Source organism: Aphelocoma coerulescens, chromosome 21 (assembly GCF_041296385.1).
Source record: "Aphelocoma coerulescens isolate FSJ_1873_10779 chromosome 21, UR_Acoe_1.0, whole genome shotgun sequence".
Classification (NCBI taxonomy): Eukaryota; Metazoa; Chordata; class Aves; order Passeriformes; family Corvidae; genus Aphelocoma; species Aphelocoma coerulescens.
Window position 1 is genome coordinate 401816 of NC_091034.1, and position 27608 is coordinate 429423.

The 27608-nt window shown below is 52.7% G+C and overlaps 2 protein-coding genes across 7 annotated transcripts in view; both read left to right on the plus strand.

Annotated features, from left to right (window-relative positions):
• The window catches only part of HSPG2 (heparan sulfate proteoglycan 2), a 40766-nt gene extending 39201 nt beyond the window's left edge, over positions 1–1565 (plus strand). The window contains exons 89-93 of the mRNA XM_069034771.1: positions 48–126; positions 225–295; positions 404–487; positions 559–662; positions 1122–1565. Coding sequence (XP_068890872.1) covers positions 48–126; positions 225–295; positions 404–487; positions 559–662; positions 1122–1285 — 502 coding nt within the window. The 3' untranslated portion in view covers positions 1286–1565. The remainder of the gene's footprint in view (positions 1–47; positions 127–224; positions 296–403; positions 488–558; positions 663–1121) is intronic.
• Positions 1566–2515: 950 nt separating this feature from the next.
• USP48 (ubiquitin specific peptidase 48) overlaps positions 2516–27608 on the plus strand; it is a 30390-nt gene continuing 5297 nt past the window's right edge. For 2 of the 6 annotated variants that reach the window (XM_069034623.1, XM_069034622.1), the window contains exons 1-21: positions 2516–2775; positions 3752–3872; positions 3957–4098; positions 5195–5322; positions 6607–6731; positions 7288–7396; positions 8590–8723; positions 8893–8975; positions 9459–9638; positions 12198–12323; positions 14457–14606; positions 16966–17166; positions 18432–18546; positions 18681–18811; positions 20115–20186; positions 22985–23109; positions 23264–23386; positions 25260–25321; positions 25787–25897; positions 26526–26651; positions 27311–27417. In XM_069034623.1, coding sequence (XP_068890724.1) covers positions 2642–2775; positions 3752–3872; positions 3957–4098; positions 5195–5322; positions 6607–6731; positions 7288–7396; positions 8590–8723; positions 8893–8975; positions 9459–9638; positions 12198–12323; positions 14457–14606; positions 16966–17166; positions 18432–18546; positions 18681–18811; positions 20115–20186; positions 22985–23109; positions 23264–23386; positions 25260–25321; positions 25787–25897; positions 26526–26651; positions 27311–27410 — 2598 coding nt within the window. In that variant the 5' untranslated portion in view covers positions 2516–2641 and the 3' untranslated portion in view covers positions 27411–27417. Of the gene's footprint in view, positions 2776–3751; positions 3873–3956; positions 4099–5194; positions 5323–5542; positions 5564–6464; positions 6530–6606; positions 6732–7287; positions 7397–8589; positions 8724–8892; positions 8976–9458; positions 9639–12197; positions 12324–14456; positions 14607–16965; positions 17167–18431; positions 18547–18680; positions 18812–20114; positions 20187–22984; positions 23110–23263; positions 23387–25259; positions 25322–25786; positions 25898–26520; positions 26652–27310; positions 27418–27608 lie in introns of those variants that run through there. The other 4 variants (XM_069034620.1, XM_069034619.1, XM_069034624.1 and 1 more) reach the window with 4 other exon arrangements.

A 27608-nucleotide genomic window follows, 5' to 3' on the forward strand; every position in this document is an offset into this window, starting at 1 on the left:
TCCCTGCCTTTTTGGGTGCTGCCCCCATCACCCCCCTCCCCTCACAGCCCCCCTGAGGCTCCCGAGACCATCGAGCTGGAGCTGCGGACGCGCAGCGCGCAGGGGCTGCTGCTGTGGCACGGCGTGGTGAGACGGGGACAGGGGGACAGGGAGGGCACCGCCTGTGAGACCCCCTCGGCGTGGGGGTCCCGGTGCCCCCCCGCTCACCCCTGCTGCGCCCGCAGGAGCCCAGCGAGGGTGGCAAAGCCAAAGATTTCCTCGGCCTCGGGCTGAAGGATGGACACCTGGTGTTCAGGTGAGGGTGACTGAGGTCACCTGGTGTGGTATGTGGCACCCAAGGGTCCCCTGAGCCCCACAAGGTGCCCCCAAGGGGCCGTGCACTCTGACACCGTGCCCCCCACAGCTACCAGCTGGGCAGTGGTGAGGCCACCATCACCTCTGAAGACCCCGTCAATGACGGCGAGTGGCACCGGGTGACAGTGACGAGGTGGGTGGGGGTCTGCGGGGGGTGTGGGGTCAGGGTGGGGTTAGGGTGCAGGTGCTGACGGTGCCCCACAGGGAGGGCCGGCGTGGGCAGCTCCAGGTGGACGGAGAGGAGCCGGTGAGCGGGGAATCACCCGGATCCAACATCATGGCCAACACCGAGGGCAGCATCTACGTTGGTACGGTGGGACATGGGGACATGGGGGGACGGGGGCAGGGATAGGTTGGGACTCAAATGGATGTGGGATGGACATGGAGAGGACAGAGAATGAACAGTGGGGCAGGAAATGTGGGATGAAGATGAGATTGAACAGGGGTGGGACATAGAATGGACGAAGGGTGGAGGTGGGATAGGCAGGGTGAGGCATGGGCTGGCACAGGGGATGGACATGGGGTGGGACACAGATGTGGGATGGGATATGGCATGGACACAGAATGGGACACGGGATGGGACATGGTGGAACACAGGGTGGGACGCAGGGAGGGACGTGGGCTGGACACGGGGTGGGACCCATGGTGGTACGCGGGGTGGGGACGCCTGCTGGGACACGAGAGGGACACGGGCAGGTGTCCTAGGCCAGGACAGGGGTGGGCGCAGCAGGTGCCCCCCACCCACGCGGCCCCGTGTCCCCCCGCAGGCGGTGCCCCCGACCCCCGTGCCCTGACCGCCGGCAAGTTCAGCTCCGGCCTCTCGGGGTGCGTGCGGGGACTGGCGCTGGAGTCCGCCGGGATCCCCCGACACCCCATCGACCTCCGGCATGGCGCCATGGGGGGCTCCCCTGTGCCGCCCTGCCCCTCCTAACGCCCCCCGAAACAGAGTTTGGGGGGAATTTGGCCAATTTTATTCTTTTCAAAAAAAAAAAACCACCAGGAGGAAACGGTGCTTCGCTGCCCTGGGGTGACTCCGGGGGGGGGGGGGGGCCGGGACCCCCAAAAATGTTTACACCCCCCTTCCACCGGCCCCCCGAAACTGTGCAGGGGCGGCCGGGCCGCCTGGGCGCCCCCCGGGGTGGCGGCGGGGTGGGGGCGCGGGGGACAATCGGGGCGCTGGCGGGGACCCCCCCGCGGGGACAGCTATTAAAGGAGAGACAACCAGCGCGGCTGCCGTGTTTGGGGCTGCGCCGGGGCAGTATGGGGGGACGGGGGGATGGGATGGGGGGCATGAGGCTGGGGGGTGGTGTGAGCATACGGGGGAGCTGTATTGGTTTCGGAGTGCAGGGGGCTATAGTGTGAGCGAGATGGTTTGGGGGTGCTGTAGGAGAGGGGGTATAGGGGGAGGATGTAGGGGGCACAGTGTGGGGGTGCAGGGGTGTACGGGGGCCCGGGAGGTTGTGGTATGGAGGGGTTACGGTATTGGGGCGCGGGGGGTGGTACAGGGGGGTGTGGGGGTTCAGGGGGTCCGGGGTGTTATGGCGGGGGGGGCGTGCGGTAGAGGGGCCCGGGGGAATGGCACGGGGGTGCAGAGGGGTCTGGCGGGGGTGCTGGGCTGGGGGGGCACGGGGTGGGTGGGGGGAGGCGATGGGACCCAGCGCGGCCCCGCGCCGCAGGCCCCGCCCACACAGCACAAGCCACGCCCACACGGCGGGATAGCCACGCCCAGGTGTGACACAGGCCCCGCCCACAAAGCCCAAACCACGCCCACACGGCGGGATAGCCACGCCCAGGTGCCACGCAGGCCCCGCCCACACAGCACGAACCACGCCCACACGGCGGGATAGCCACGCCCAGGTGTTACACAGGCCCCGCCCACACAGCACGAACCACGCCCACACGGCGGGATAGCCACGCCCAGGTGCCACGCCGGCCCCGCCCACACAGCACGAACCACGCCCACACGGCGGGATAGCCACGCCCAGGTGCCACGCAGGCCCCGCCCCCTCCCGCCGCTCGCGCAGGCCCCGCCCCCGGGGGTGCAGGGCCCCGCCCCCGGCGGCGCGAGCCGGGACCCGCCGCGCCCAAGCCCCGCCCCCAGCGCCCCGCGCGTCGCGGCCCGGCAACGTCAGCGCCTCGCGCCGTCAGCGCGTCGCGCTCGTGGCGTCACCGGCCCTGACGGCGGCGGGAGGGGCCGGGCGGGACCGGGACAAGGACCGGGACCGGGACAAGGGCCGGGACAAGGACCGGGCCGGGCCGGGGCAGCCCCGCGGCGCCGGCGGGAGCGATGGCGCCGCGGCTGCAGCTGGAGAAGGCGGCGTGGCGCTGGACCGAGACGGTGCCGCCCGAGGCGGTGGCGCAGGAGCACATCGAGGCGGCCTATCGCGTCCGGCTGGAGCCTTGCCAGCGCGGCGCCTGCCGGTACCGCGGGGCCGGGCCGGGCACCGAACCCTCCCCACAGCGCGCTTGGGATCTGGGGGCTTCCCCGGCCCCCCAGGGCTGGGGGACACCCTGTGTTCCCTCCCCCCGTGAGGCGCGGGGCGTTCCCCGCCCCTTCCGAGGTCCCGCGGCGTCGGTGGAGGCTCCCCCGTGTTCTCTTCTGGGGGACCCCCATTTCCCGGGGCTGGGGTGGCCCTCAGCACGGTCTCCTTGTGGGGCTCTCCAGATACAGGGGACTCCCTTGGGGTGGTGGGGAACCTCTGTCCCTGTCTGCTCAGACACAGGGGACTCCCCCCGGGTTGTGGGGAACTCCTCTCGTTCTCTGGCTCCTCAGATGTAGGGGAACTCCCTTGGGGTCGTGGGGGACCCTCCTGCCTACCCGGCTCACCAGATACAGTGCACCGCCCTGGGCACCAGCTGCTGGGCTCTTCAGACATAGGGGATCCCCCAGGGGGTTGTGGGGTCCCCTCTCCTTGCTTGTCCCTCCCCATTTATAGAAAAACCCCGGGGCTGTAGGTGACCCCTATCGTTGCCTGGCTTCTCAGATATAAGGAACTACTTCCGCCCCAGGGTTGTGGGGGCTCCTCTCTCTGCTAGGTTCCCCATTTATAGGGGATCCCTGTGGGTTGTATGGAACCCCTCTCCTCGCCTGGATGTAGGGCACTCACCCTGGAGTTGAGGTGACCCCCTCTCCCTGCCTGGCTTCCCAGATATAGGAGACCCCTTGGTTCCATACTCTCCTATGGAGTCCCCTTTTTCCCAACAGGGGTTGGTAAAAACCCCTCTGGTTCTCCACCTCCTTCCTCACCCACGACCACCGTTTTTGGGGGGGAGCATTCCATCTCTCGCCCCGTCCAACATTATGGGCTTCCCCTTGTCCTTGCCCCCACATCTCCCACTGTCACCCCTCCCAGCCCCCGAGGGATGTGGGGGTAACCGCTGGGGTCTGGCTCCCCAGGAGGAACTGCCGGGGGAACCCCAACTGCCTGGTGGGCATCGGGGAGCACGTGTGGCTGGGCGAGATCGATGAGAACAGCTTCCACAACATCGACGACCCCAACTGCGAGCGCCGCAAGAAGGTACCCCCAGACCCCACCCCTGGGGCCCAGGGCGACCCTGGGGACGTGGGGAGGTGACTCCTGGCCCTGTCTCTGCCCCCCTAGAACGCCTTCGTGGGCCTGACGAACCTCGGCGCCACGTGCTACGTGAACACCTTCCTGCAGATGTGGTTCCTGAACCTGGAGCTGCGGCAGGCGCTCTACCTGTGCCCCAGCGCCTGCGGGGACAGCGTTCCCAAGGACACAGGTGCGTGGGAGAAAGGGATTTGTTCCTTTCCTCCTAAAACCGCCCGTTGGGATAAGGTTTTTCAGGAGAATCCACGGGTGAACCTACAGCCGTACGTCCCATCGCTGCACTGTTAGTTTTGAGCTATCACCTGGATTTTGGGAACGAACCCACCTTAATCCAAGTGATTTCTTAGATCAGAGTGACATGAGCTGGTTGAAAATGGTGGTTTGGTTTGGTGTTGCTTCCCAAAGTAGCCTAGTGGTGGTGGAACATGTGGATCAGGGCTGGTCTGTGCTGTCACAGAGCTGCACTTACCCCATGGCAGGACTGAAATTTGGGTCCCAGATAGGATTAAGGCTCCCAGTTTTTCCTGGGCTTGGGTGCTTTTCCCAGGGAAGCTCTGGGTCAGCACAGCCGCCTCAGCTCTGCTCCTGTTTGCTGGTGGTTTTAAATGATGTTTCAGTTCCTGGGGTAAATAAGAAGCTGTCTCTCGGGGTAATTGGTGCATGCTGTGTAAACCCTTCACTCACAGCTCGTGCTGGGCACTGCAGGATTGTGGAATCCCTAAGGCTGGGAAACTCCTCCAAGATTATCAGTCCGACCATTCCCCCAGCACTGTCAGGTCCACCATTAACCCATGTCCCAAGGTGCCACATCCAGACATTTTTTTGAGCACTTCCAGGGATGGTGACTCCACCGCTGCCCTGAGCAGTTCCAGAGCCTGACCACCCTCTCCATGAATGAACTTTCCCTAATATCCAACCTAGACCTCCCCTGGTGCTACTCAAGGTCATTTCCTCTCATCCAGTCCCTTGTTCCCTGGGAGCAGAGCCTGGCTCCACCCTCCTGTCTGGAAGTTTCAGAAAGTAAATATTTACAGTTGGACTTGATGATCCTAATGATTTTTTCCAACCTACATTATTCTCTGTTTAGCTTGTGCTGGGATTTGCCACCATCCCCTACGTGATCCACTTCAGTTTTCCTGACAACTCAAACCACCTTCCAGCCCCATCACTTTTAGTTTTAATTTCCCCTGACAAAACCAGAACAAGTGAAACACGTTTAGCGATCCCTTCTCGCCCTGAGTTCCTGCTGTGCCTTGTGTTTTCCCCAGATTATGAGCCCCAGACCATCTGTGAGCACCTGCAGTACCTGTTTGCTCTGCTGCAGAACAGCAAGCGGCGCTACATCGACCCCTCGGGCTTTGTCAAGGCCTTGGGGCTGGACACGGGGCAGCAGCAGGTGTGTGGGAGGGCGTTCCTGACACTTCCAGAAGTTGGGAATCACCCTTGGGTGGTCACTGGGCAGTTCCCAGCTGGGTCTGGCTTCTGGATGCAAAGATGAAGGGGGAGGTGGGGCTCCAGGCCCCTCCCACAGCGCAGGGGGGGAACAGGAGGGGACCAGGGAGCACAGAGGGATCAGGAAGAGCCCAGGGAGTGATGGGACAGGGCCAGGGAGATGAGGAGGATCCTGAGGAGGAACGGTATAAGAACAGGGAGACAAGGAGGAGCCCAGGGAGTGATGGGATCAGGACATGGGACAGTGGGATGAGTACAGGGACATAAGGAGGAGCCCAAGGAGCAATGGAATGAGGCTAGGAAGTGATGAGTGCAGATCAGGAGGAGCCAAGGGAAGGGTGGGATGAAGCCCAGGAGCAATGGGATGGGGCCAGGTGGGAGCCAGAGCTGCAGTCAGGGTCCTTCTGCAGGTGTTCATGGGCTGCTCCTCCCCGGGAGCGGGGGGTTGGGTGGTGGAAGGGCCCTCCCAGGGGTGAAGAGATCCCCAGGCTGAGGTGGATCAGCGGGAGCCAGCCAGGATCTGAGGGGAGCATGTGGGAGGTGAGTGCTGCGGGGCCCTGTGGGGCTGCAGCTGGAGAGAGCCTGGGAGAGGGGCACGGCTTGGAAATGCACTTGGAGAGGTAACAGGAGGTTTTGGAGGAAGATCTGGGGCACTGGCAGATGTTTCCTTGGGAGGGTCAGGAGGGGAAGGAAGCCGGCCAGGGACACCAAAAAGCAGCTGAGAAAGGCCAAAACCTGTTTGTTTTGGGGGGAGGAGAACCAGGGTGGGAGAGAAAGGCCCCGAGCTGGGTGTGAGGAAGCTGTGGAGCATCGCCGGGATCACCCACAGGGCGGCTTCTCATATTTGGGGTGTTTTTATTTCTCTTCTCACCTCTGATCTGAGCAGGGACAGCTGCAAAAATGAGGATCAAGTGGCTCGAAAGCTCCACAGGAGGGTTTTTATCCCTTCCAGAATCCTGGGAGGAGCGGGGCAGAAGTCGAAGCCCCCGGCAGGGCTGGCGGGGAGCCAGGGCAGCTCCCGCTGTGCTCCCACACCGAGGGCCTCACACTCCCTTTAGCCAAATTCCTCTGTTTTCCTTAGTTCTCCTGCCTGGTCTTTGTTTTCCATGCAGTGCACGGAGCCTCGGCACAGCCTGTGTGGAGGGCTCAGGGTAATTAGCAGTGAGTTAGTGACAGGGTTGGGATTGTGCTGTGGTGGATTGTTAATGAACTTGGTTTTCTCTTTCAGGATGCCCAGGAGTTTTCCAAGCTGTTCATGTCCCTGCTGGAAGATACTTTGTCCAAACAGAAAAACCCAGATGTCCGGAACATTGTGCAAAAGCAGTTCTGTGGAGAGTATGCCTATGTCACGGTGTAAGTAATAGTTTTGGGAAGACCCTTTTTGTAAATATTTAAATTTTTAGAAGGATTTGGGAGGGGGAGATCCCTCCTAACAACCAGAGCAGGCAGTTAAGCTGCAGCAGAAACACTTTCTTAGACATATTTACCTTTTCCTTTCCTGTTCCTGTGCGTGTGGTGTTGCTGTGACAGTTCTCCAGCTGCTTCTAATCCTTTAATGGGAATTTACCAATTAAACCTGCAAGTGAGCTAATGGAGTGGCAGGTCCTGCAGCCAAAAAACAGTGTCCTGGGTGTTGTATTTCCATTCCTGTGTTCTCAGAGCTATGAATTTCACCTTAAAAATAATATAAGATGGGACATGCGAGTCGTGACAGGTCCTGGTAGGTGCTGTTGAGATGTTTAAACCTTCTTCTGGAGTTTTTGTGCTGTGGAGGCGTGGATCTCCTTAGCCCTGACTTCACTTTTTCTCCTGGTTTTATTCAAGGAATATTTTACTAAAGGCTGGGGAGCCCCGACATGTGAGCCATGACCTGTCCTCAGATAAATTTTTGTCTTCTTTCCCATCCCAGCTGCAACCAGTGCGGCAGAGAATCTAAACTGGTGTCTAAATTTTACGAGCTGGAGTTAAACATCCAAGGACACAAGCAGTTGACAGACTGCATAACAGAATTCCTCAAGGTATGAGCTCGCTGGGGTTGGAGTCCTGCTATTTTTAGCAAGGAATTTCAATTCCTTCCTCCAATTCACAGCCTTCGAGGTCGGTGTCAGAGCGAAGCCACTGACTTGGCTCGGTGAGATGCATTTAAGTGAAAATGGTTTTTTCTGCAGACCCGAAAAATGAGGATTGAGGCATGGAGAAAGGAATGGTTCTGTGATATCACATGCTCCTGTTATGGCTTTAAAAAGCACTTGGAAGTTGCATTTTTAGTTAAAATACTTTGCCAGGAAAGTTAGGGAGAAGTCTCTGCCGGCTTTGTCACAGATAGCACTGTGAGAACGGCTGCTTTCCATGTTTTCTATGTCAGTGCTCATCTGCATAGCAACAGGAGACATTCCCTGCTGAAAAATGTGCTCTCAGAAGTACCAGGGAGCTCCGGGAATAGCTGCAGGAACAGCTGCAAGTGCTCTCAATTCAGCTTGAAAATTTGCCTGGATCTGAAGTTCGGCTCTGGCACACTAAGGTGTGGATTCCACTCAAATTATTTAGGACAGAGCTAACCCGAACCCCTTCCCTGAGCTCCTCGGTTGCTGGTGCACTCAGCAAACCAGTTGCCCTGCCTGGAAGGTCTGCTATGAAAAAAAAACTGGTTTGGGTGTACACATTAAACTCCTGAATCGGTGAACTTGACGTTTGTCTGCTCCTGCTTCACACAAACAGCCCTGTGACGTTTTTTAGAGGGGTTGGAATTTTCCTCTGGCCTAATCCTGCCCTTGGATCTGCTTAGGCAATGAGTGACTCTTGCACGGTGATTTTGGGTGGCTGAGCAGAGGGCTGTAGTTTCCAGGCTAAAATGTGGCTTTACATTAACTGGGTCCACGTGAACTCATAAAAGGGGTGACTTAATTACTTTCTTTGGTATAAACCAACTCAGTCAAGCAAGGAGCAAGAGTAAGAGACCTGAGAACTTGGAATGGGGCTTGATTCAGTCGAAAATTTGTCTTAAAGTGAGAGCAGCCTGCTATGGCCATGCTGTAAAGGGCAGTTATTAGTGTGTCTTTAACTCAGAGAAAAATTTGGGAAGCAGCTAAAAAGAGACTTAAATAGTTAAAACAACTTTGGCGCTTCTCACTCTCCAGCTGTTGAGTAGCTCAATTGACTTTTCAGAGGTGACATGTTCTCAAGACCTTTCCCTCTGCCTCTCCACACTCAGGAGGAAAAATTAGAAGGGGACAATCGTTATTTTTGTGAGACTTGTCAGAGCAAGCAGAACGCCACGAGGAAGATCCGGCTGCTCAGCCTGCCCTGCACCCTCAACCTGCAGCTCATGCGCTTTGTGTTTGACAGGTGAGTGGGAACCCCTGGAAGCTCTTTGGGAAGTCACCTGCCCTGCTCTTCCTGCTTTAATTTGAGGGGTGTCAGGGTGTCTGAGCCTCTCTGGGGATGTTCAGGGGAGTTATTTTGGGATGTGAGCTGTTACTGCTCTGCCCTGAGCCGAAGCTTTGCCTCCGCACAGACAAACTGGCCACAAGAAGAAGCTGAACACCTACATCGGCTTCTCAGAGCTGCTGGACATGGAGCCTTTCATGGAGCAAAAAAGTGAGTTTGGGACAGTTTTCTGTTATCTTTTCCTATTGCTTCTTGGCAGATCTCTGTAATTCTGTTTAGGAGGAAATTCCTCCCTGTGAGGGTGGGGAGGCCCTTGGCACAGGGTGCCCAGAGAAGCTGTGGCTGTCCCTGGATCCCTGCAAGCATCCAAGGCCAGGTTGGGCGTTGGGGCTTGGAGCAACCTGGGATAATGAAAGGTGTCCCTGCCCAACAGTCCCTTCCAACCCAAACCATTGTGGGATTCTGTGGTTCCTCTGAATCCTCTTTTTTGACTGAAAATTCTGTCGAGAGTTGTTTGAAGCCCATATTTCAAACAACATCCCTGTTATTAAGCTACAACCTTCTTAACAATGTCCTGAAGAGCTGTGAGTTCAAGTACAGGCTTTGCTGCCTGGTGAAAACACAAAGTTTTAGGCCAGGAAAGACGAGTGCTGCTGGCTGCAGAGCTGTGAGTAAGTGCTGCCTGCCTTGCAGATGGTGTGTACGTGTACGAGCTGAGCGCTGTGCTCATCCACCGCGGAGTAAGTGCCTACTCCGGGCACTACATCGCCCACGTGAAGGACCCGCAGACGGGCGAGTGGTACAAGTTCAATGACGAAGACATTGAGAAGATGGAGGGGAAGAAACTGCAGTTGGGGATTGAGGAAGATCTAGGTAAAACCTTTCAGTTGTGAGTGCCCTTTTAAAATAACTCTTTTCACCAAAACCACGGGCGTCCCCGGCTGCAGCCTGCTGCTCCTCCCCAGAATGCTCTTACCCGGGCTGTCACGGCTCGGAGGAACACGGGAAACAGCAATCCTGGTGATTGCAGCCAGATTTGCTTCGTTTCAGCCCCGTGTGAGTGTTTGCACCTCCTGATCAGCTGCTCTAGTATTTCTCTGGCTGCCACATGGCAGATAAGACGCTGATAACGCGGGCAGCGGGTTCCTATCAAGGAGCAACAGGCAAGTGCCACTTCCTTGGAACAGATAAGGAGAATGCTTTCAGTTTCCTTAACACATTATGGTTCTATTTGCACTGAGGTGTTTTACTTGGAGACAGTAAAAACAATTTTGATCCAAATAACGACTTGGAAGCTAAAACTGCCTTTTTACTCTGAGCTTTTTCCTTGGTGCTTTTCTGTTTTACTGGCTCGTCACGTGCTGCTCAGATCACTGTGGTCCTGGACTGGATTTCTTGGAGATTTCTTGGAGATTTCTTGGAGAGCTTGGGCTGAGGTTGGACCTGTGGCTTTCTCACTCTGCAGTCAATAAATAAGAGCAGCTCAGTGTTGAACTGGCATTTGGAGTGAATTGGTTTTGTAGTGACTCAGTGTTCTGTAGTGCAGGTGCTCGCAGGCAGGAGAACCAGGGAAGTTAATAAGAAATTAGCTTGCAGTTCGAGCAATCCATTCCCAGGAATTCTGGCCCACCTGGATGCTTTGCTGTGGTTGGAATTTATGGAATGTTGCTTTTCTTTAAGGCATCTTTAGAGAAAAAAACACCTGCGGATTTAAGTGCTCCCTTGGTTTGGTGTAATGGGGCATCAGCCTTCTCCCATTTCCTTGTTCTCACCTACACGATGCTTCTTGAGGTGCTGGAATGTGTCCAGAGATGGGCAGTGGAGCTGGAGAAGGGTCTGGAGCACAAGGAAAAGAGTCTGGAGAACTTCCGAGGAGCGGCTGAGGGAGCTGGGAAAGGGGCTCAGCCTGGAGCAAAGGAGGCTCTGGGGGGACCTTGTGGCTCTGCACAAGTCCCTGACAGGAGGGGGCAGCCAGGGGGGTCGGGCTCTGCTGCCAGGGAACAGGGACAGGAGGAGAGGGAATGGCCTCAGGCTGGGCCAGGGGAGATTTAGGTTGGATATTGGGAAAAATCCTTCCTGGAAGAGGCTGCCCAGGGCAGTGGTGGAGTCCCCATCCCTGGACATGTTCGAAAACCATGTGGACATGGCCCCTGGGGACATGGGTTAGTGCTGGGCTAGTGGTGGACTTGATCATCTTGGGGGGCTTTTCCAGCCATGGTGATTCCATGATCCTGCCTGTGCCAGCAGCTCTGTCGTGTTCCCTGTGGCTCCACTCGCTCCCGGCTCAGGCTAGAGCTGGCCGGACATCTAGTGGTGTGCAGGGAAACTGAGCCCTGAAAGACACCCAGAGCAGTTCAGCCTTTGTTTTTACCCTTCCCACTCACTCAGTGCAACAAAATGAGATGCAAATAAACTGCTGTGACCTCAGTTTTATAAAGTTTTATGCTTAACTGCAAGTAAATGTTCTTATTTCTTGTATTTCAATTCAAAACTGTTTGGAGAATAGAACTAAAGTGTGTTTAGGAGCCTCTCTAAGCTGGAAGCTCAATATTTGTATCAAATTTTGACGTAATTTGCCTGTTCTGGGCAAAACTGAGGTCTTTCTTTGTTACAAATACATGTAACAGCAGGAGAAGGTCAGTAGCATAAAGTGAAGGTCTGTGGTGGGAGAGTCTTGGCCATGCAGATGGGAACAATTTAGAAAATTCTTGGATAAATTGCAAATAAATAGAGTCTGGGAAGTCCCCTGGATAGTGTGGGGGGAAGGGCATATGAATTTTTTCAGAATTTGGGAAAAAGAAACTTAATAATTCAGTGATCCATTTAGAGTTTGACTTATGGAACGTTGTTCCTTTAATTTTTTTCTTTGCTTAAAATGGTTTGATTTTTGAAGCTGCAGCTGTAGATAAGTGTTTTCCTTGCCTGAGAATCCGTCTGGAAACGGCAGCTCTTGCAACACAACTTGACATCCCCCACCAGCTGCTCCAAAGCAACCCTTTCCGTGGCTCTTGGCTTCCCAAAAGCTTTGCTGTGTTTTTTTCATATCCACAATCACCTGTAAATACGATTTTCTTCCCTGAGGATTCGACTCTTTTCTTTGGAGTCAGGACACCAGAACAAGAGGCAAAAGGGAGAAAGGATGTTTTTCCAAGGGTGGCTTTTGGCTCAGAGAAGTTCCACTGGGGAGGGAAGAAAGGCTCTTGGAGAAGGGAGGTTCAGAAAAGGCTCCTAAATTTAGTCCCTTTGATTTACCCAGAAAGACTGGAGAGATCTGGGGCTTTCTTTGGGATACAATTCTGAGTCATGCCAAGCCCAGTGCTTGGCACAGAGGCCTGGCACGGGGAAGCTGGCTGGGTGGCAAACTCATCCCGTTAATGGGGGATCAGGGAAGGAGCTCGTGTGTTGCTGAGGTTTTGCCTTTTGTTCCCACAGCGGAGCCATCGAAATCCCAGAGCCGTAAGCCCAAGTGTGGGAAGGGCACCCACTGCTCCCGCAATGCCTACATGCTGGTGTACAGGCTGCAGGCCCGGGAGAAATCCCTCACAGTCGAAGTGCCAGGTGAGTCCCTTGGGGATCCCTCTCGTCCTGCAATGCTCCCGGTGGGCTAGGAGTTGGAATTTTGCTTGAAGTCCCGTTTTGGGGTTAGGAAGTTGCTGGAGCCCCTCTGCTCTGGTGCCAGGCAGGGAGAGCTGGAGAAGGCCCCAGGGAGATCTTAGAGCCCCTCCCAGTGCCTGAAGGGGTCTCCAAGAGAGCTGGAAAGGGACTTGGGACAAGGGTCTGGAGTGTCAGGACAAGGGGCAATGGCTTCCCAGTACCAGAGGGCAGGGTCAGAGGGGTTTTGGGAAGGAATTCCTGGCTGTGAGGGTGGTGAGACCCTGGCACAGGGTGCCCAGAGCAGCTGTGGCTGCCCCTGGATCCCTGGCAGTGTCCAAGGCCAGGTTGGACATTGGGGCTTGAAGCAGCAGGGGATAGTGGAAGATGTCCCTGGGTGAAACAAAATGATCTTAAGGTCCCACCCAACACAGCCCACTCCATGATTCCATGATTTTTGACTGTTGTCCAGGAGCCCCAAAGGTGCCATGTGGCACCTTGGTGTCTTGACCAGTGAAACCCCTGGGTTTTCCCAGCAGTTAATTAACATTAAACTGCTGATCCCTCCCATGTGCCCACTCAGACATCGCTTTCTTACCCAACTGGTCAAGCTGGGAAGGGGTCAGGAGGAGATCCTCCCGCTGGGATTCGCCACTGGGATCCTGCTTGCATTCCAAGGGTGCAGGAGAACAGCGTGGTTAAATGTCATCAGCAATGCACGAGGAGGTGAATAATCCTGACAGATGTCAGGTTCCCTCTGCGACTGCCTCAGCTTTGCCACAGCAGGAACAAATGACATGAAAATAAAAAGGCTCCAAGCCCCGAATGGGAATTTGGGCTGAGCGCCTTCGTGCCGTGCTTTAGAATTATGGGGGTGCCAGAACTGCCTGTGGGTTTAATGTTTCCTGTTCGGCTGCTCCTTGATTAGAAACACTAATTAGACCCCTGGTGCTGAGGTGTGTTCCCCCTTTACTCCTTTCCTGTGGAGCAGAGGTGGTGGCTCCCTTTGGATCCCTGCAGAGGGGGTAAATCATACACCTTAATCCCCCCTAATAACACCCCAAACCTTTCCCAAGCCCCCCCTGTTTAAAACATACCCTCCAAGCCATAAAACTTCAGGAATTAGCACTAATTCCTGCCTGGATCTGTATTTTCAGCCTGTTTCCTGAGCTTTCTTGCTCTCCCTTTCCTCCTACCGTTCTGCCCAAAACAATAACTCAACAAAAACCTCTCCACCCAGCTCCAAATTCCTGCACAGCCCCGCGGTTGCCTTTGTTTCCCGTGGAATCCTGCCAGAGAACAGGGATTGAAGGGCAGCAGTCAAGCTCTGCGGTTGTGGGGAGGTTTCATGGAACTGTAAATTTGAGGCATTTTGCTTTGATGCTGTTAAAAAGCGGCTTTTCCGGGACAGTGGAGAGACGTAACTTGGCTCTGACCTCAAGGAGGTCAGGCTGGTTATTTTTTAATACTGAATATTCTCCCAAGATGGATATTTTGGTCAAGAATTAACCTTTTTGCAGATATTTTAGCTCTTCAAAATAATTCTAAATAGGAAAAGGTCTCAGATAAGCAGAGCTTCCCCTCCACTCCCTCCCACCAGCCCTGTGAGGGAAGTGGTTTATCTTCTTTTTTCCCTGCTGAGGTTTGGTTTGTTTGGGGTTTTTCCATCAGTGGCAGCAAAAATCCCCATTTCCCTCACCTTTCTGTGGATCTGCCGTGGCTAATCTCCCATCTCCTGAGGGCTCTTTGCCCTTGGGGTTGCAGTGTGCTGGATCGCAGGTCGTGAGAGGCTTCAGGTGTATCCACAGGGTGAAAAGCTTTTGTTTGCCCCCAGCAACCATGAGGCAGGACAGAGGAGCTGCACTTAACGTAGCAACCAACCCCAAGTAAATTATTTTCTTGGGTGCAAAACTTTGCATTTAATCATCTGCAACCGTCAGTATCAGAGAGAGCAACATCCGCATGCTTGGCTTGGGGAAAGACCTCGCCCGGCAGGGCTGCGGGAGGGAATTTTTAGGTTTGTTATCCCCAGATAACCCGTGGTAATTAACATAGCTGGCATTTTCCCTTCAATTCCTGGGGTTTCTTTTTCTTTCCCAGCTTTTCTGCAGGAGCTCGTAGAGCGGGATAACTGCAAGTTTGAGGAGTGGTGCAATGAAATGGCCGAGATGCGCAAACAGAGCGTGGCCAGAGGCAAGATCAAACACGAGGAGGTGAAGGAGCTCTACCAAAGGTTACCCGCCGAAGCTGGTCTGTAAGACATTGTGGAGTATTGCTGTAGTAGAGCTGTTAAGCTTAGGAATGATTTGTGACTAACCCCCAGGTGCTGTGGCCTTGCTGGAAGGCATTCCCGCAGCCCTCTGGAAGGGGAGAGCTTCATGCATGCTTACATTTGTTTTCTCTTGCTTCTTTCCCTGCCTTAACCTATTTTTCTCCTTTCTTTGCTCATTCTCGTGGCCTCTGGCGTCGCTAATTCCCTCCTGCTCCTTCCCCATCCGTCAGCCTCATGCTTTGTGACTCTTTTCTTCTGCCTGGTGAGCAGCTCAGCTCGTTAGGAGCATCGAGGCGGAATAACTGCCTGCTCCCAAATTGCCAGCTCAGGGCAGGTTTGGGAGCTGGTGAGCCCGATCCATCAGCAGGTAACGGGCTAAGAGAATGCCTGACCTCCAGCAGAAAATTACTGGATCCATCCCTGCCAGTGCTTCACTGCTCCATGTCTCAGCTTTGTAGGGAGACTGGGGTTAAGCTTTTCCTCCTGCTCCTTGAGTCTTGTTGCCTCAGCACACGGAGTTTTATTTCCCACCTTGTTTTTCTCGCCCATCTCCCTCAAAACTTGCTCTGTCCATCCAGCCCAGGGAATTTGTCTCCACTATGTGCCTCTCCTAAACACTCCAGGATAATTATAGTTGAAGATTTAAAAGTGGGTGTAATCGTTAGAGAATTTGCCTGTTAGAGAATTTGCTGTTTAGCTTTTATTATTGGATGCTCAGAGTCCACCATGAGATTGGAGTAGCCCAACAGCAAACTCCTGTTCCTGTAAACATCTTCCTCTCCAGTTTGGGAATGCAGGTGCTTAACTCTGGAGCAGGAAGATGTCACAGCTCCTCACGAGCCTGAGCAGCACTCAAATGTCACTGTGAGATGAGAGTTGTGCTGGAGGGATGAACCTGCCCTGAGTCACTTGTGAAAAGGAGCAGCAGCACAGTTCCCAGTGTGTTTTCCCTCAGCAGGAACAGAAGAGTTTGCTTTCGGCAGTTCTGATGTTACAGAGGAATAAATCTCAAAGAGATGGTTTTTACAAGTGCAGGTGAAGCTCTTCTGCCCAATTCAGAGATGACAGGACCTAAAACTTTGCCCTGAGGCACCCTCTGCCTGCTGCTGGCACATCATGGGCACAGCACTTCCAGCACAGCTGGAGGCAGCATCATTCCAGCGCTGCTCCGGGTCCTGTCTCTCCAGAGCTCGGGGCTCTCTCTGCAGCTGTGCAGACACATTTTCTGCCAGCTTTGTGGAGCCTGCCCCAGAAAACCCTCCTTTCTGGGGGAGGCAGTTTCATCCCAAACTGGCAAACCAGTTCTGACAGCGATGCAATTCTCTGGAGGTCACGGCTGCGGAGGGCGTTGCGTAAGATGAAAACACCGTGGATTGAGGCTGTGGAGGAAAAGAGGCTTCATAGAGCTCCCGTGCAAGCTGGAGAAACGGTGTTTTCCTGTCTTGTGTGTTTTCCTCTTGCTTCTCTGTTGCTCCTGCCTAGGAAACATGAAGGATTTGTGCTCAGTTATAAATGTCACCAACGGGTGCGTTTCCCCACAGTTTCAGAGCTGCCAATGTGGCAGCACAGAATGGGTTTTAATTCTTCCTAATTTACTCCTAATTTCCCAGTCATCCCACAGAAGAGTTGTGTAGTGATACTGTGCCTCGGTATTGAGATACAGGGGTTTCACCCCAAACTATTTCCCTGCTCACACAAGCACTGACCTGCTCCTGAACCCGGCTTTGTACTTCTCTTTCGGCAAACAAGGGCAAGCCTGCTGCTCTGCTTCAACAAAAAATCTAAGCAAGTTTCCATTTGCACTGTAAACTTTAAAATTTTCTCACCTAAAATTGTTATAGACACTGAAATTTTGGGTGCTGAAAGGACAGGGGGAAACACTGACTTCCTTTCTGCTGTTGTTGCCTTTAATTTTCAAATTACCCCAATGAACTCCCTCTGTTGTAGAAAAAGCTTGTAATGTATGATGGTGATTTACATATTATATCAGTCCCTTGATGGATGATAGGAAAACCTTCCCCTTTCCTCGAGTGCTCTCCAGTAATCCCCAAAAGGTTTGAAAGCATTACCATTGCTCCTTGGAGCTGTTGCATATTGATTGCTGAATCCAAAATGATCTGCACATCTTAATCTCACGTAGCTCCTGTCTTCTGAATCTGTGACACTGAGATCAGAATGGGGTGGGAGAAGCTGGATCAGACCTTTCAAAACTTGTACCTCAGAGATTTAATCAACAGTGATTGCCTGTTAATTTTTTAAGAATAATTATAAAATACCACCTGGCATTGGAGCTGACATGCATGGTCTTGTTTCTGTTTGCGGTTTCTCCCCTCCCAGGTTCCCCTTATGACTTCATCTCTCTGGAATGGCTGCAGAAATGGCTGGATGAGTCCACTCCTCCCAAACCTATTGATAACACAGCCTGCCTGTGCTCCCATGGCAAACTCCATCCTGATAAAATATCCCTGATGAAGAGGATATCAGAATACGTGGCCGACTTCTTCTACCGGCGATATGGAGGAGGGCCCCGGCTGAACGGTAACATCCTCTCCAAGTCACCTCCTGGAATGTGGTTTAGAGCCCTGGTCTGGTCCCAGCCCTGTTTTGAGCCATCCTTTATCATCATAACTTTATTTCAGTGCATGGCTTTAGGGCTGCCTTATTTCCAGCGGATTTTTTTAGTATCACTTAATTCTGTTACCATTTCCCAAACCCATTTCGGGTGATCACAGGGTCTGCTTTGGCCTCGGGCTCTGCTCAGGGAAGGGCTGTGCCTGGAGGAATTGCTGTGGAGGGATGGGGCACTTGGCTTAGGAAACGTAATATTTGGAAGGTTTGAAGGCGATTCTAGAAAATAAAACTTCCACATGCACCACTCCAAACTCTTGACAATTATTTTCTGTGCCTGCAGCACCCACAGCTCCTGTGTGGGCTGGGTCTCATGGAATATTCAGGCCAAAAATATCCCTTCCTGTCTGTCACCTCATCCGAGGGAGCACTTACCTGTTAGCCTGCTCCTGGTGAAGCACCTACCACACATTCTGCTTTTCAGGGTCAGCCCAGCCCCTCTAGGCGTTGGGCATCCCCTCGTAGAGCCCCGGGTTTCGTTCCTTTTAGGAAGTTGCTCAGTAACTCCCACTGCGACCAAATTAGCTCAGCTCCTACTGGGAGCTTGTAGGGAAGAAGCTGCTTGTGACGCAGGCAGCCTTTGTGGGGAAAAACAGGGCAAGGTTTATTAGTCAAGTGGAAGATTGCCTGAAGGGTTGTGGGTTGAGTATGGCTGGCAGGGAGGGAGGGATGGGTAAAAGGATGGATGGACACGCTGCTTCCCTTCTCTCACTCCAGGATGAAAATCTATAAAATACTTGCCCAGCTGGAGGATTTCCACCCCTTTGGTCCAGTGCAGCCTTTGCAGGAGGGTGATTTTTCTGGGCTGAACTGGCAAAGTGCCACAATACAGGTGTTTTCTTGGCATTTCCTGCCTCCTGTGGCTGCGTGCTGGGCTGCCCTGGTTCCCTGAGACTACAGGCTGTGGAGACCAGGAGCTGTGAGAGCAGAGCTGTGAAGTGGTGGAGCAGATCACACCTCATTTGAACTATTTTATGCTTCTTTAAGCTTCAAACATGGTCTGATGCGGCTGTAACCCCCTGGATTTCCTCATTTACACGTGAAATCACCCATCCTGAGGCAGCATAGTTGGTACACACCTGTTTGAGGGCCTTTGAACCAGCAGGAAACTACCTGTGCAGTAAATTATGCAATACATAGTGTAAAAACCTGTGTTTCTTTCCTCCCCACTCCAGTCAAAGCACTTTGCAAGGACTGTGTGGTGGAAAGGTGTCGAATCCTGCGGCTGAAGAACCAGCTGAACGAGGACTACAAAACCGTGACCAACCTGCTGAAGATGACAGTCAAGGGGTATGGAAGTCCCAAATGCTGTCAAAGATGCTTTTTAGAAGTGCTTGAACAGCTTTTTGCTAAAGATTTCCCTGTTTGGGCTCTGAAGAAGGGAGCTGTGATTTTGGGGTACCAGTGCTGTTGTCTCCCTGCAGGAATGACGGGTTTTGGGTTGGAAAAGCATCCTTGAGGAGCTGGCGGCAGCTGGCTCTGGAACAATTAAACGAGCAAGATGAAGATGCAGAGCACAGTAATGGAAAAATGAATGGAAATGCACAAAACAAAGGTATTTACTCCTGATTTCCTCCTGATTTCTGCTGCTGTAGAGGCCCACCAGCTCTGCCTGATCCCTCCTAACAAAAGACACGTCAGGGGTTTCTGTAGCTGTTTTGTTCCCCTTGTACGAGTAGGGAGGAAAGGATAATAAATCAAATAAAAAAGTCCTTAATTTAAGGAGCGTTTTCTTTGCTAAGCTTGAAAACTGCGGGGTGATCTTTGTGCTGGAGAGCGAGATGAGGCGATAAGTGGTTTTACAAAGCTGTGTGAAATTACCACCCCAGACACATGATCTTTTCATCCACTTTTCTCTGAATGAGAGAGCACAGGAAAGGAAGAAACGTGAAAATTACCTTGCAGAAGGGATGATGATGATGTTTATTGTGAAGGTTGAGGGATAAAACAGCACAGCTGATGCAGCAGCACTGGGAAAACACAGCCCGGGAACGAAAATCATGAATTTCACTCCATTCTGTGCCCATATCATGAGAATAGATGGAGGTTTTATTTGCCTTCTGCTCTTTAAATGTTTGAAAATTCTATTTTGTTGCACTTCTTTGAACTGGGTAAGAAGCTTGTTGGAATGAAAGTGGGAACGATGGTTCAGGGCATTGATCTTGGGCTGGAAGGCTGGAGGGCACCTCAGCCCCGTGAGAAGGGGAAGCACTCATGGAGAAAAGGGTATTTCTGGGTTACCTCTCCACGTTCCTCGGGGTTTACTGATTCACAACAGGTTGCAGCTCCCAGCAGTGCATCTGAATTACTCACGAGCCAAGTCTCTCCTTAGGCAGCTTGTTAGAGGCTCTTGCTGACACGTCACTGTCTTAATGATGCTCCATTCAGTGGCCAACGCTTGATTTTAACTAATTTAGAGATTGATGTAAGGCTTGTCAACCCCCTGGCAGGCTCCCCCTCGGTTTGTGAGGCAGCATCTGGTTTAGATCAGGGCTTTTGCCAGGAATTGTGCTTCCTTTGCTCTTACCTAGGCTTGTGTTTAGGTTAAACTCGGGAGATGTCTGGGAGCAGGGAACCCCTGCGGTGTTGCAGCCCTAACAAATGCATCCTTTGTAATCTCACAAAGGCCTGGCTTGTGCTCCATGCACTTCAAAGCCCTCCTACGTGGCCTGGAGGCTGTAATCCCGCCTGCCCAGAGGCCAAGACATCGGAGAATAACAAATCTCCTTCCAAATTTTCCCTTGGGTGAAGGCTTTGCTGTAATTTGAAAGGCGACTGTGCTCCTTTCCCCTAAGATTTTTTTCTTTGGGAGAGGAACTCTGTGCAATCCTCTTGTTTTTTTTTTTTTTCTTAATTAGATGAATCAAGTGAAGAGAAGAGGGAGGAGGAAGAGGAGTTAAATTTTAATGAAGACATCGTTTGCCCACATGGTGAGTCTCTCCGGGGGATGGAGCTGAATATCTCCCTTGTTGCCCACTACTGCACATATTAACCTTGTAGCCTTTGCTCCAGCTGTGGCCAGCTTGAGGAGTCACTGCACAAATGTGTTCAACTCTCATTTTCCTGGTGTTTTTTGCTCTCAGAAGTTTTACTTGCAGGCATACTCTGTAAGGACTCGGCCAGGCAGAGCTGTCAGATGCTGAGCTTCCCTTCCTGCATGGGCAGCACCAAAGCTCTGCAGCCATTTGGAAGCTCTAAAAGCAGTAAGAGAGAAAGAGGTGGTGTAAATTGGTCCAGGTGGGAGCTGGGAGTATCCATTTAGTATCCTGGTTTACATTAAAACAGGAGCACTTGCCCAGCACCTGGGCCAGGACCGCTCCCGATATCGATTTCCCAACCTGCTGTGCTTTGGTGTCTGTTTACGTAAGATTTTGACCTCGTATCAGTTGTTTTGCAAGTGATGCCTCATTAGCTGCATCCTTGGCTACCCTGTTGTTTAAATCTCACTTTTTAAAGCTTGTGTTCCCAGCCATAAAACCCAGTTTTACTTAAGCTGCTGTTGGTAGGCATCGGTTTGTAGGGATGCTCCGTCTTAGCTCTAAAGAGAAAGAAAAATGACATAAATTATCCACACACTTCCTGTCATCAGGGCTAATCAAGAACCTGGAGTAAGGCTTGAGAAATCCCATTTCCAAGCAGTGTTTAAGCACTTTGTCACGATTTTAGCTGTTACTTAGAGCCTTGAATGCTGCATTTCACATTGCCTGGAGGCTGCTGCTGTTCAATAAACGCATGGAGCGTGGGGATGGAACATTTATGGAGCCAGACATGACAAAAAATAGGCCAATAGGCCGTTGGAAAATGTATGGTGTTAAATTGCTGGTTGATCTGTGACTTGGGGTCATAGCAGAATAAATAATACTAAATAAGGGGGCTGCTGTCAGGGCAGGTTTTGTTGTCTTGAGTTAACCTCTGATTACTCATGGAAAACAACCTTTCCACCTTGAAAAATTCACTCTGGAGTGGATCAGCAAATCTGTAGTCTTGTTCCTGCGGCCTTAATTTTGTGGTGGAGGAGGTTCCTGCCTCCATGGTAGGCTCTGGAAAAGCCAGTGCTGGATCTGGGAGGGCTGGCTGGCCTCCAGGAATGCCACCCGGGCATTCCCTTCACAGCTCCCTTTGCATCCTTGCTGCAATTCCTCGCTCTCCAGTAGCTGCCTGAGCACAGTGAATAATTTTTTCCAGATACCAAGTTAAGCCTTCTTTGATGTCCATGCCCAAAACATGTCCCTGGATGGTGGGAGTGGGAAGCAGGGTCAGCAGTGGTTGGGATCATCTTCCAGATGGCAAAACACTTGTTCTCTGCACACTCAGAGCTGATTTTTCCACCTCTTTCACTCACCCTATTAATCTGTTTTCATTAATCATGTGGTGTCAAGGCACTTATTTGTACAAACTCCTTTTTTTCCCTATCCTCGCTGGCTCTGGACAGCATCCTGGGCCTTGTTGGATGGAGCTCAAGAGGCCAAGTGCTGCAGCGAGGCCCGACCTTTGTTTATTAGAGGAAAAGCAGGAGGGGAGCATTGCTATTTTTTCCTCTTCAGGGCTGGCCAAATTCCAGTCTCAGCTGGAGCGAGTCCGTGGGCCTGAGGAGCTGCTTGTCATGTTAAAGAGCTGCCAGAGGGTGGGGAGGAAGGAGTTTCTCTGCCTCTCCTCTCTCTGCAGTTCTCCAGGCTATAGAAAAGCAGATAATAAGGGATTGTGCCCTTTGGACACCACAGTTGCTGTTTTCCTTCCCTCTTGCTGGTGCAATCCCACTGAGGCACGGATATTCCCAAATCCGGTTCCCATCCCGGTGTCGCAATGGCTGCGCCTCGTGTTTCTCCCTGTGCCTGCACAGGGACTTCCCAGCTGCTGTCTTGGAGGGAGATGTGGTTGTGTTTTCCCCTTGACCCCCATCAGCCCTGCAAGCGGGCAGCTGCTCGGATCCCGCAGCCTTCCCCTGTTTTTCCGAGCCTTGTTTATCCGGCCAGCACGTGTCATCACTGTGCAAGTGGTGTCCCAGTGCTGAGTGTGCCTCCTGCTTCCATCCCTGAGACCACAGGCACAAACGGCTCCTGGAAAACCCTTGCTGGGGTCTTGGAGCTGCCTGAGCATTGGGGTAGATAATCCTGATACCAGGATAAATAATCCTGATGGATAAATAAGTGTTCTGGGGAGTAGCTGGTAAATCTTGCTTGGTATCTTCACATCCAGTTATTCCCTAGAGCAGGTTTAGGGTGCAAAATCTGCCCTTTCCACATCTTCAGGTGCTTGGATAGGGCACATGGAACTGTATTGAGATTCTACAGTGGGAATTTGAGGTTTTCAAGGATGTGGAAAGCACCTGGCTTCATGGGACACAGGGCTATCAGCAAATGGAGTCACCATGAGGACGTAGCTGTGGATAGCCAGGATCAGAAACCAGTAGCCCTGTGCCCTCTGGCTTTTCCCAACATCCCGACTTGTGTTTGATCAGCTGCTTAGGCCATGATCTTGGAAATCTAAAGGGTATTTTTATGAATTAAATTACTATTATTATTATTACTGCTATTACTATTATTCTCTGTCTAAAGGAAGCACAGACGAGTTGAAGGTGACTTTGCTGGTTTTTGCTGACGTGGTGTTGGCTGATGAACGTGTGGATTTCTTCCCCACGTTTATTCCTTGTAATCTCTTCAATCAAGGGCTGCAAAACATCCCTGAGCGTGTTGTGATCAAAGCCTTTCCCTTGATTCTGTCCCTGCAGGTGACCTGTGCATCTCCGAAAACGAGCGGAGGGTGGTTTCCAAGGAAGCCTGGGAGAAACTCAAGCAATATTTTCCAAAAGCCCCTGAATTCCCAAATAACAAAGAGTGCTGTTCCCAGTGCAAGGTATTTGCCAAATACTCCCCTTTTGTTGACTGTAAATACTGGTTGTGTTTCTGGTTTTCATTCTTAACGTGACCTTATGCCGTGGAGGAGAATAAAGTCACCTTTAGTAGCAGCTGGGAACGGGGGCTGGGCTGTAATTAACTGTCTCCTGCAGATTTTGGAGCGTGAAGGGGAGGAAAATGAAGCTCTGCATAAGATGATGGCCAGCGAGCAGAAGACCTCTCTCCAGAACCTGTTCCATGATAAATGCAGACCTTGCCTGGGCAGCTGGCCTCAGGTAGGGAAGGAGGGGGGTCAGGGAATGCAGCCAGGCTCGGGAGAGGTTTTTACTGGCTTTAATCCCTCTCCTGCCCAGAGAAGCTGTGGCTGTCCCTGGATCCCTGGGAGTGTCCAAGGCCAGGCTGAACAGGCCTCGGAGCACCTGGGATGGTGGAAGGTGTCCCTGCCCGTGGCAGGGAGTGGAAGGAGATCCCAAGCCAAACCACTCCATAACCGTTGGCTCAGTCCGTGCCAGCGGAGCTCTCACGTGTGTTGTGCTGAGGTGTGACTTCCCTGGATTAGCTGTGCTGGCACAAAGCCCTGAAGAGCCACGGGAATGGCTGATGTGCCAAGGGAGCTGTGGCTGGCCCAGAGTCAGGGAGATAACAGTGACGATGTTGCTGTCATGGTCGTATCCGTCCCTGGAAGGACGGAAACGGCACAGCCACTTCCCACTGCTCCCCATCAGCCTTCCCGTGCAGGAGGATGCTGGAACACCCCTGGGTTTTGCCTCACCACCACCTTTTGCTACTGGTTGGGCCAAATTCAGGTGTGCTCCAGCATTGTCCTGTGTCCCAAAAGCTCAGGGAGCTTCCCAAAATGCTAAAGCACTCCAGAGAGCAGCGATGGCTGTGCAAACCCTCTCCAAGCATCTTCTCCAGGAATTCCTGGGGGTTTGAGGTGCCCAGAACGAGCTGTTGGCTCCAGTCCTTGGCTCCTGGGAGTCTCGTGGTGCCGATTAATGATTGACTCTGCAATCCTGCCAAGGTGATTTGGCAGGTGTCTGCCTCCATCCCTCGCTGCTCCAGCTGGGAATAAACACTGAGGCAACGCAGATCCGGGGCTCAGAACCAAGGAGACCCAAAAGGGTTTAAAAGGAGTTTTCCTTCTGTGCTGAGCTGGAGAGCTCCAGGTCCTGCCAGTGGTGGTTAAGGTTGTATCTGGTTGGATTTGCTTTTGGAGCTGGAGGATGGAAAGTTGGAGCTCATCACTGTGGGTCAGAAATAGGAGGATCTCCACTAGCAGGGCTACATCCTTCTTCCCTTTTTATCCTCCTTTCCCTTTTAATTTCCCAAGGGAGCCTCATAGAAAAGAGCTGAGCATCTTCCCCTCAAGCCTTCTGAGTTCTCCTGATCCAAAGCAGCTGAGGTTTGGGGAGGAAACAAGCAGAGTAAAAAGCAAGCAGAAATCAAGAGATGAAGGGAAATTAAAAAGTTTATATATGTGTATGTGTGTATATATATATTCCTCAGGTGTGCTGAGTTTTCCTGAAAATGATGGAGCAAGCCCTTAAATCTGTCTTAGGGAAAGGGGTGAGGATATAGGAGAGCATGGAAGTAAGTTTGTCACCCAGCTCTTGGGGTCTGGGTGCTTTCTTGTCCAGGACAATTTAAAGGAAGATTGGGACAAAAAAACACAGATTGTCCCAAAAACATTGCCTCATTCAGTGCTCAGCTGTGGTTTTGTATCCCTGCTGCTGCCAAAAGGAAAAACTTGTGGATTTTGATGTTGGAAGTAATTGAGGGATGTTGGGGTGGTCTCACCCCACACCTGTTAGGAGTGCAGGGATTCACCAGCTTCAGACCCCGAGTACCCAGCAGGAGAAGCAGCACTGGGGAGTCCTGGCTGCTCCAGGGAAATGCCCTTTCCCGCTGGGAATTAAAGGCAATTGGATCAAAAGCTCAAGTAACTTCATAATAAACACAAGATTAGCAATGGCAGTGCTTAGTACCTGATCCCAAATTATTTTCCTTGGCTTTCACAGCCCACTTGGACGGAGTTGTCATGGTAAAGCAGCACCAAGGTCTTGGAGGGAGTGAGTGCTGCCGAAAAACCGAACAGTCATTGCTGGATTCATTAAAAAGATCATTTTTCCTCCTCTTTTCCCCCAGGAGACGGATGAGCTGTATATTGTTTCGCAGTTCTTTGTAGAAGAATGGAGGAAATTTGTCAGGTAACTTGGCTGGAGGGTTTTGGTGCTTTTTACCCGTTATTTTGGAGGCTGTGGATAATATTTTGTAAATAATATTTTGCTTCCGACTCCCAGCACAGTGAGCTCATGGAAGCAGTGGAGCTGATTTTTGCAGGACTTGTATCAATTTTAAGACACTGAATTTCCTTGTTTGCTGTGTGTTAACCAGATGGTCGGATTAGCTGGTAACCTGATTAGTTTTTTCATCTGTCTGGAGCTGTATCCCAAAGGTCACCACTCGGGCTGGAGATGGAAATCTGCTGGACAGAGTCACTCTGCACTGCAGAGGAACGCAGATCTGATTTCCTTATCACGAGCAGTTACTATTCCTTGTTGGAATGCCTTGTGTAAATACTCACCTGTGATTTCTTCCTGGCTTCCTGAAGAACTGTGGGGGTTTTGGTGGGATAACCTGGTCCAGCTCTGCCAGCTTCTGCCCTTTTGCAGGAGGCCGACACGCTGCAGCCCCGTGTCCTCCATAGCAAACAGCGTCCTGCTCTGTCCCCACGGGGGGCTCATGTTCACCTTTGCTTCCATGACCAAAGAAGACTCCAAACAGTGAGTTTCTTCCCTTCACACACTTTCCTTTTGCCAGGAGCTTCGGGAGAACATTCCCAAAGAAATGCTCTTGCTGCTGAGCTGCAGCAAGATGAGGAGTGAATCCTTTCCCTCAAAACTAACACCAAGGCTTTCTCAGAGCCACCTCAGCCTTCCTGCAAGGCAAGACCTTAACTGTCCAAGGATGCTGGATCAGGAAAAAACAGCTTCCTTCAGCTTGATTTGTTCCTGACAATAACACCCTGGGTTTGGCCAGGACGCAGAAACATCCTGCTCCCTTACAATTTGCTTTTCGTTGAGCCTTCCCCCCCGGAGCGCTGGCTGCAGGGCTGGACTTCATGCTCCACAGCCTTGCTTCTGCAGTGATGCAGCACTAAAAGTAGGAAATCTTCCTCTTCTTTCCTCCTCCATCCCTCCCTCCGGCACGGCGGGAGCACAGCAGCGTCGCTAATCGCAGGCTGCTGTTATCTGGGTGTACAGGCCCTCCCATGGAGCTGGGTTTTAGATGGATTTTGCAGTTTTTCTTTCGTTGACAAACCCACAAGCCAAAGAGGGAGGGTTTGTTGGGAGCTTAGGGCTTGGCTTTTCCATGTCATAAAGCACCTGCCTGTTCCTTTGCACAGTATAGCTCTGATATGGCCCAGCGAGTGGGAGAGGATCCAAAAACTCTTCGTTGTGGATCACGTCATCAAAATCACCCGGACACAGGCAGCCGGGGCCGACCCCGAGAGCGCCCACTACTCCTCCGAGCCCCGTGAGTGACTCTGCTCCTGGGGATAAAACTTCAGTCAAAGGGGATCGGTGGGAAACGCAGAGCTTGGCAGATCCCTCCCTGCAATGCTGTGTCCAACTCTGGAGTCTCCAGCACAGGAAGGACGTGGAGCCGCTGGAGCAAGTCCAGAGGAGGTCACAGAGATGCTCCATGGGCTGGAGCCCCTCTGGAGCCAGGCTGGGAGAGCTGGGGGTGCTCACCTGGAGAAGAGAAGGCTCCAGGGAGACCTCAGAGCCCCTTCAGGAGCCTGAAGGGGCTCCAGGAGAGTTGGAGAGGGACATGGGACGAGGGATGGAGGGACAGGACGAGTGGGAATGGCTTCCCACTGCCAGAGGGCAGGGATGGATGGGGTATTGGGGAGAAATTCTTGGCTGGGAGGATGGTGAGGCCCTGGCACAGGGTGCCCAGAGAAGCTGTGGCTGCCCCATCCCTAGAAGTGTCCAAGGCTTGGAGCAACCTGGGACAGTGGAAGGTGTCCCTGCCCATGGCAGGGAGTGGGATGAGATCCTAAAGGTCTCTTCCAACCCAAATAACTCTGGGATTTGATGTGATTCACTCTGGGTTAGCAGTGAGAGGCCCTGCACTGGGGCCCTCTGAGGAGCTGGAGCAATGGAATGTTTTCTCCCGTGGTGTTTCCCCAGAACTGTGCCCCGAGTGCCGGGAAGGGCTCCTGTGCCAGCAGCAGCGGGACCTGCGCGAATACACCCAGGCCACCATCTACATCCACAAAGTGGTGGATAACAAAAAGGTAGGGACTGCCCTCCATCCCTGCTCAGCCTGGCTCCAGGAGCCCCAGGAATGCCCCAAGGGGGCTGTCACAGCTCCCGTGTCCCCAGGATGGGTGGGGATCCTGCTGGTCCGTGGTGGTGATGAGGGCAGAAATCCCCTGGCTCTGCAGCTTTGGCAAAACCAGCAAACTGGGACATGCTGGCTCTGGAA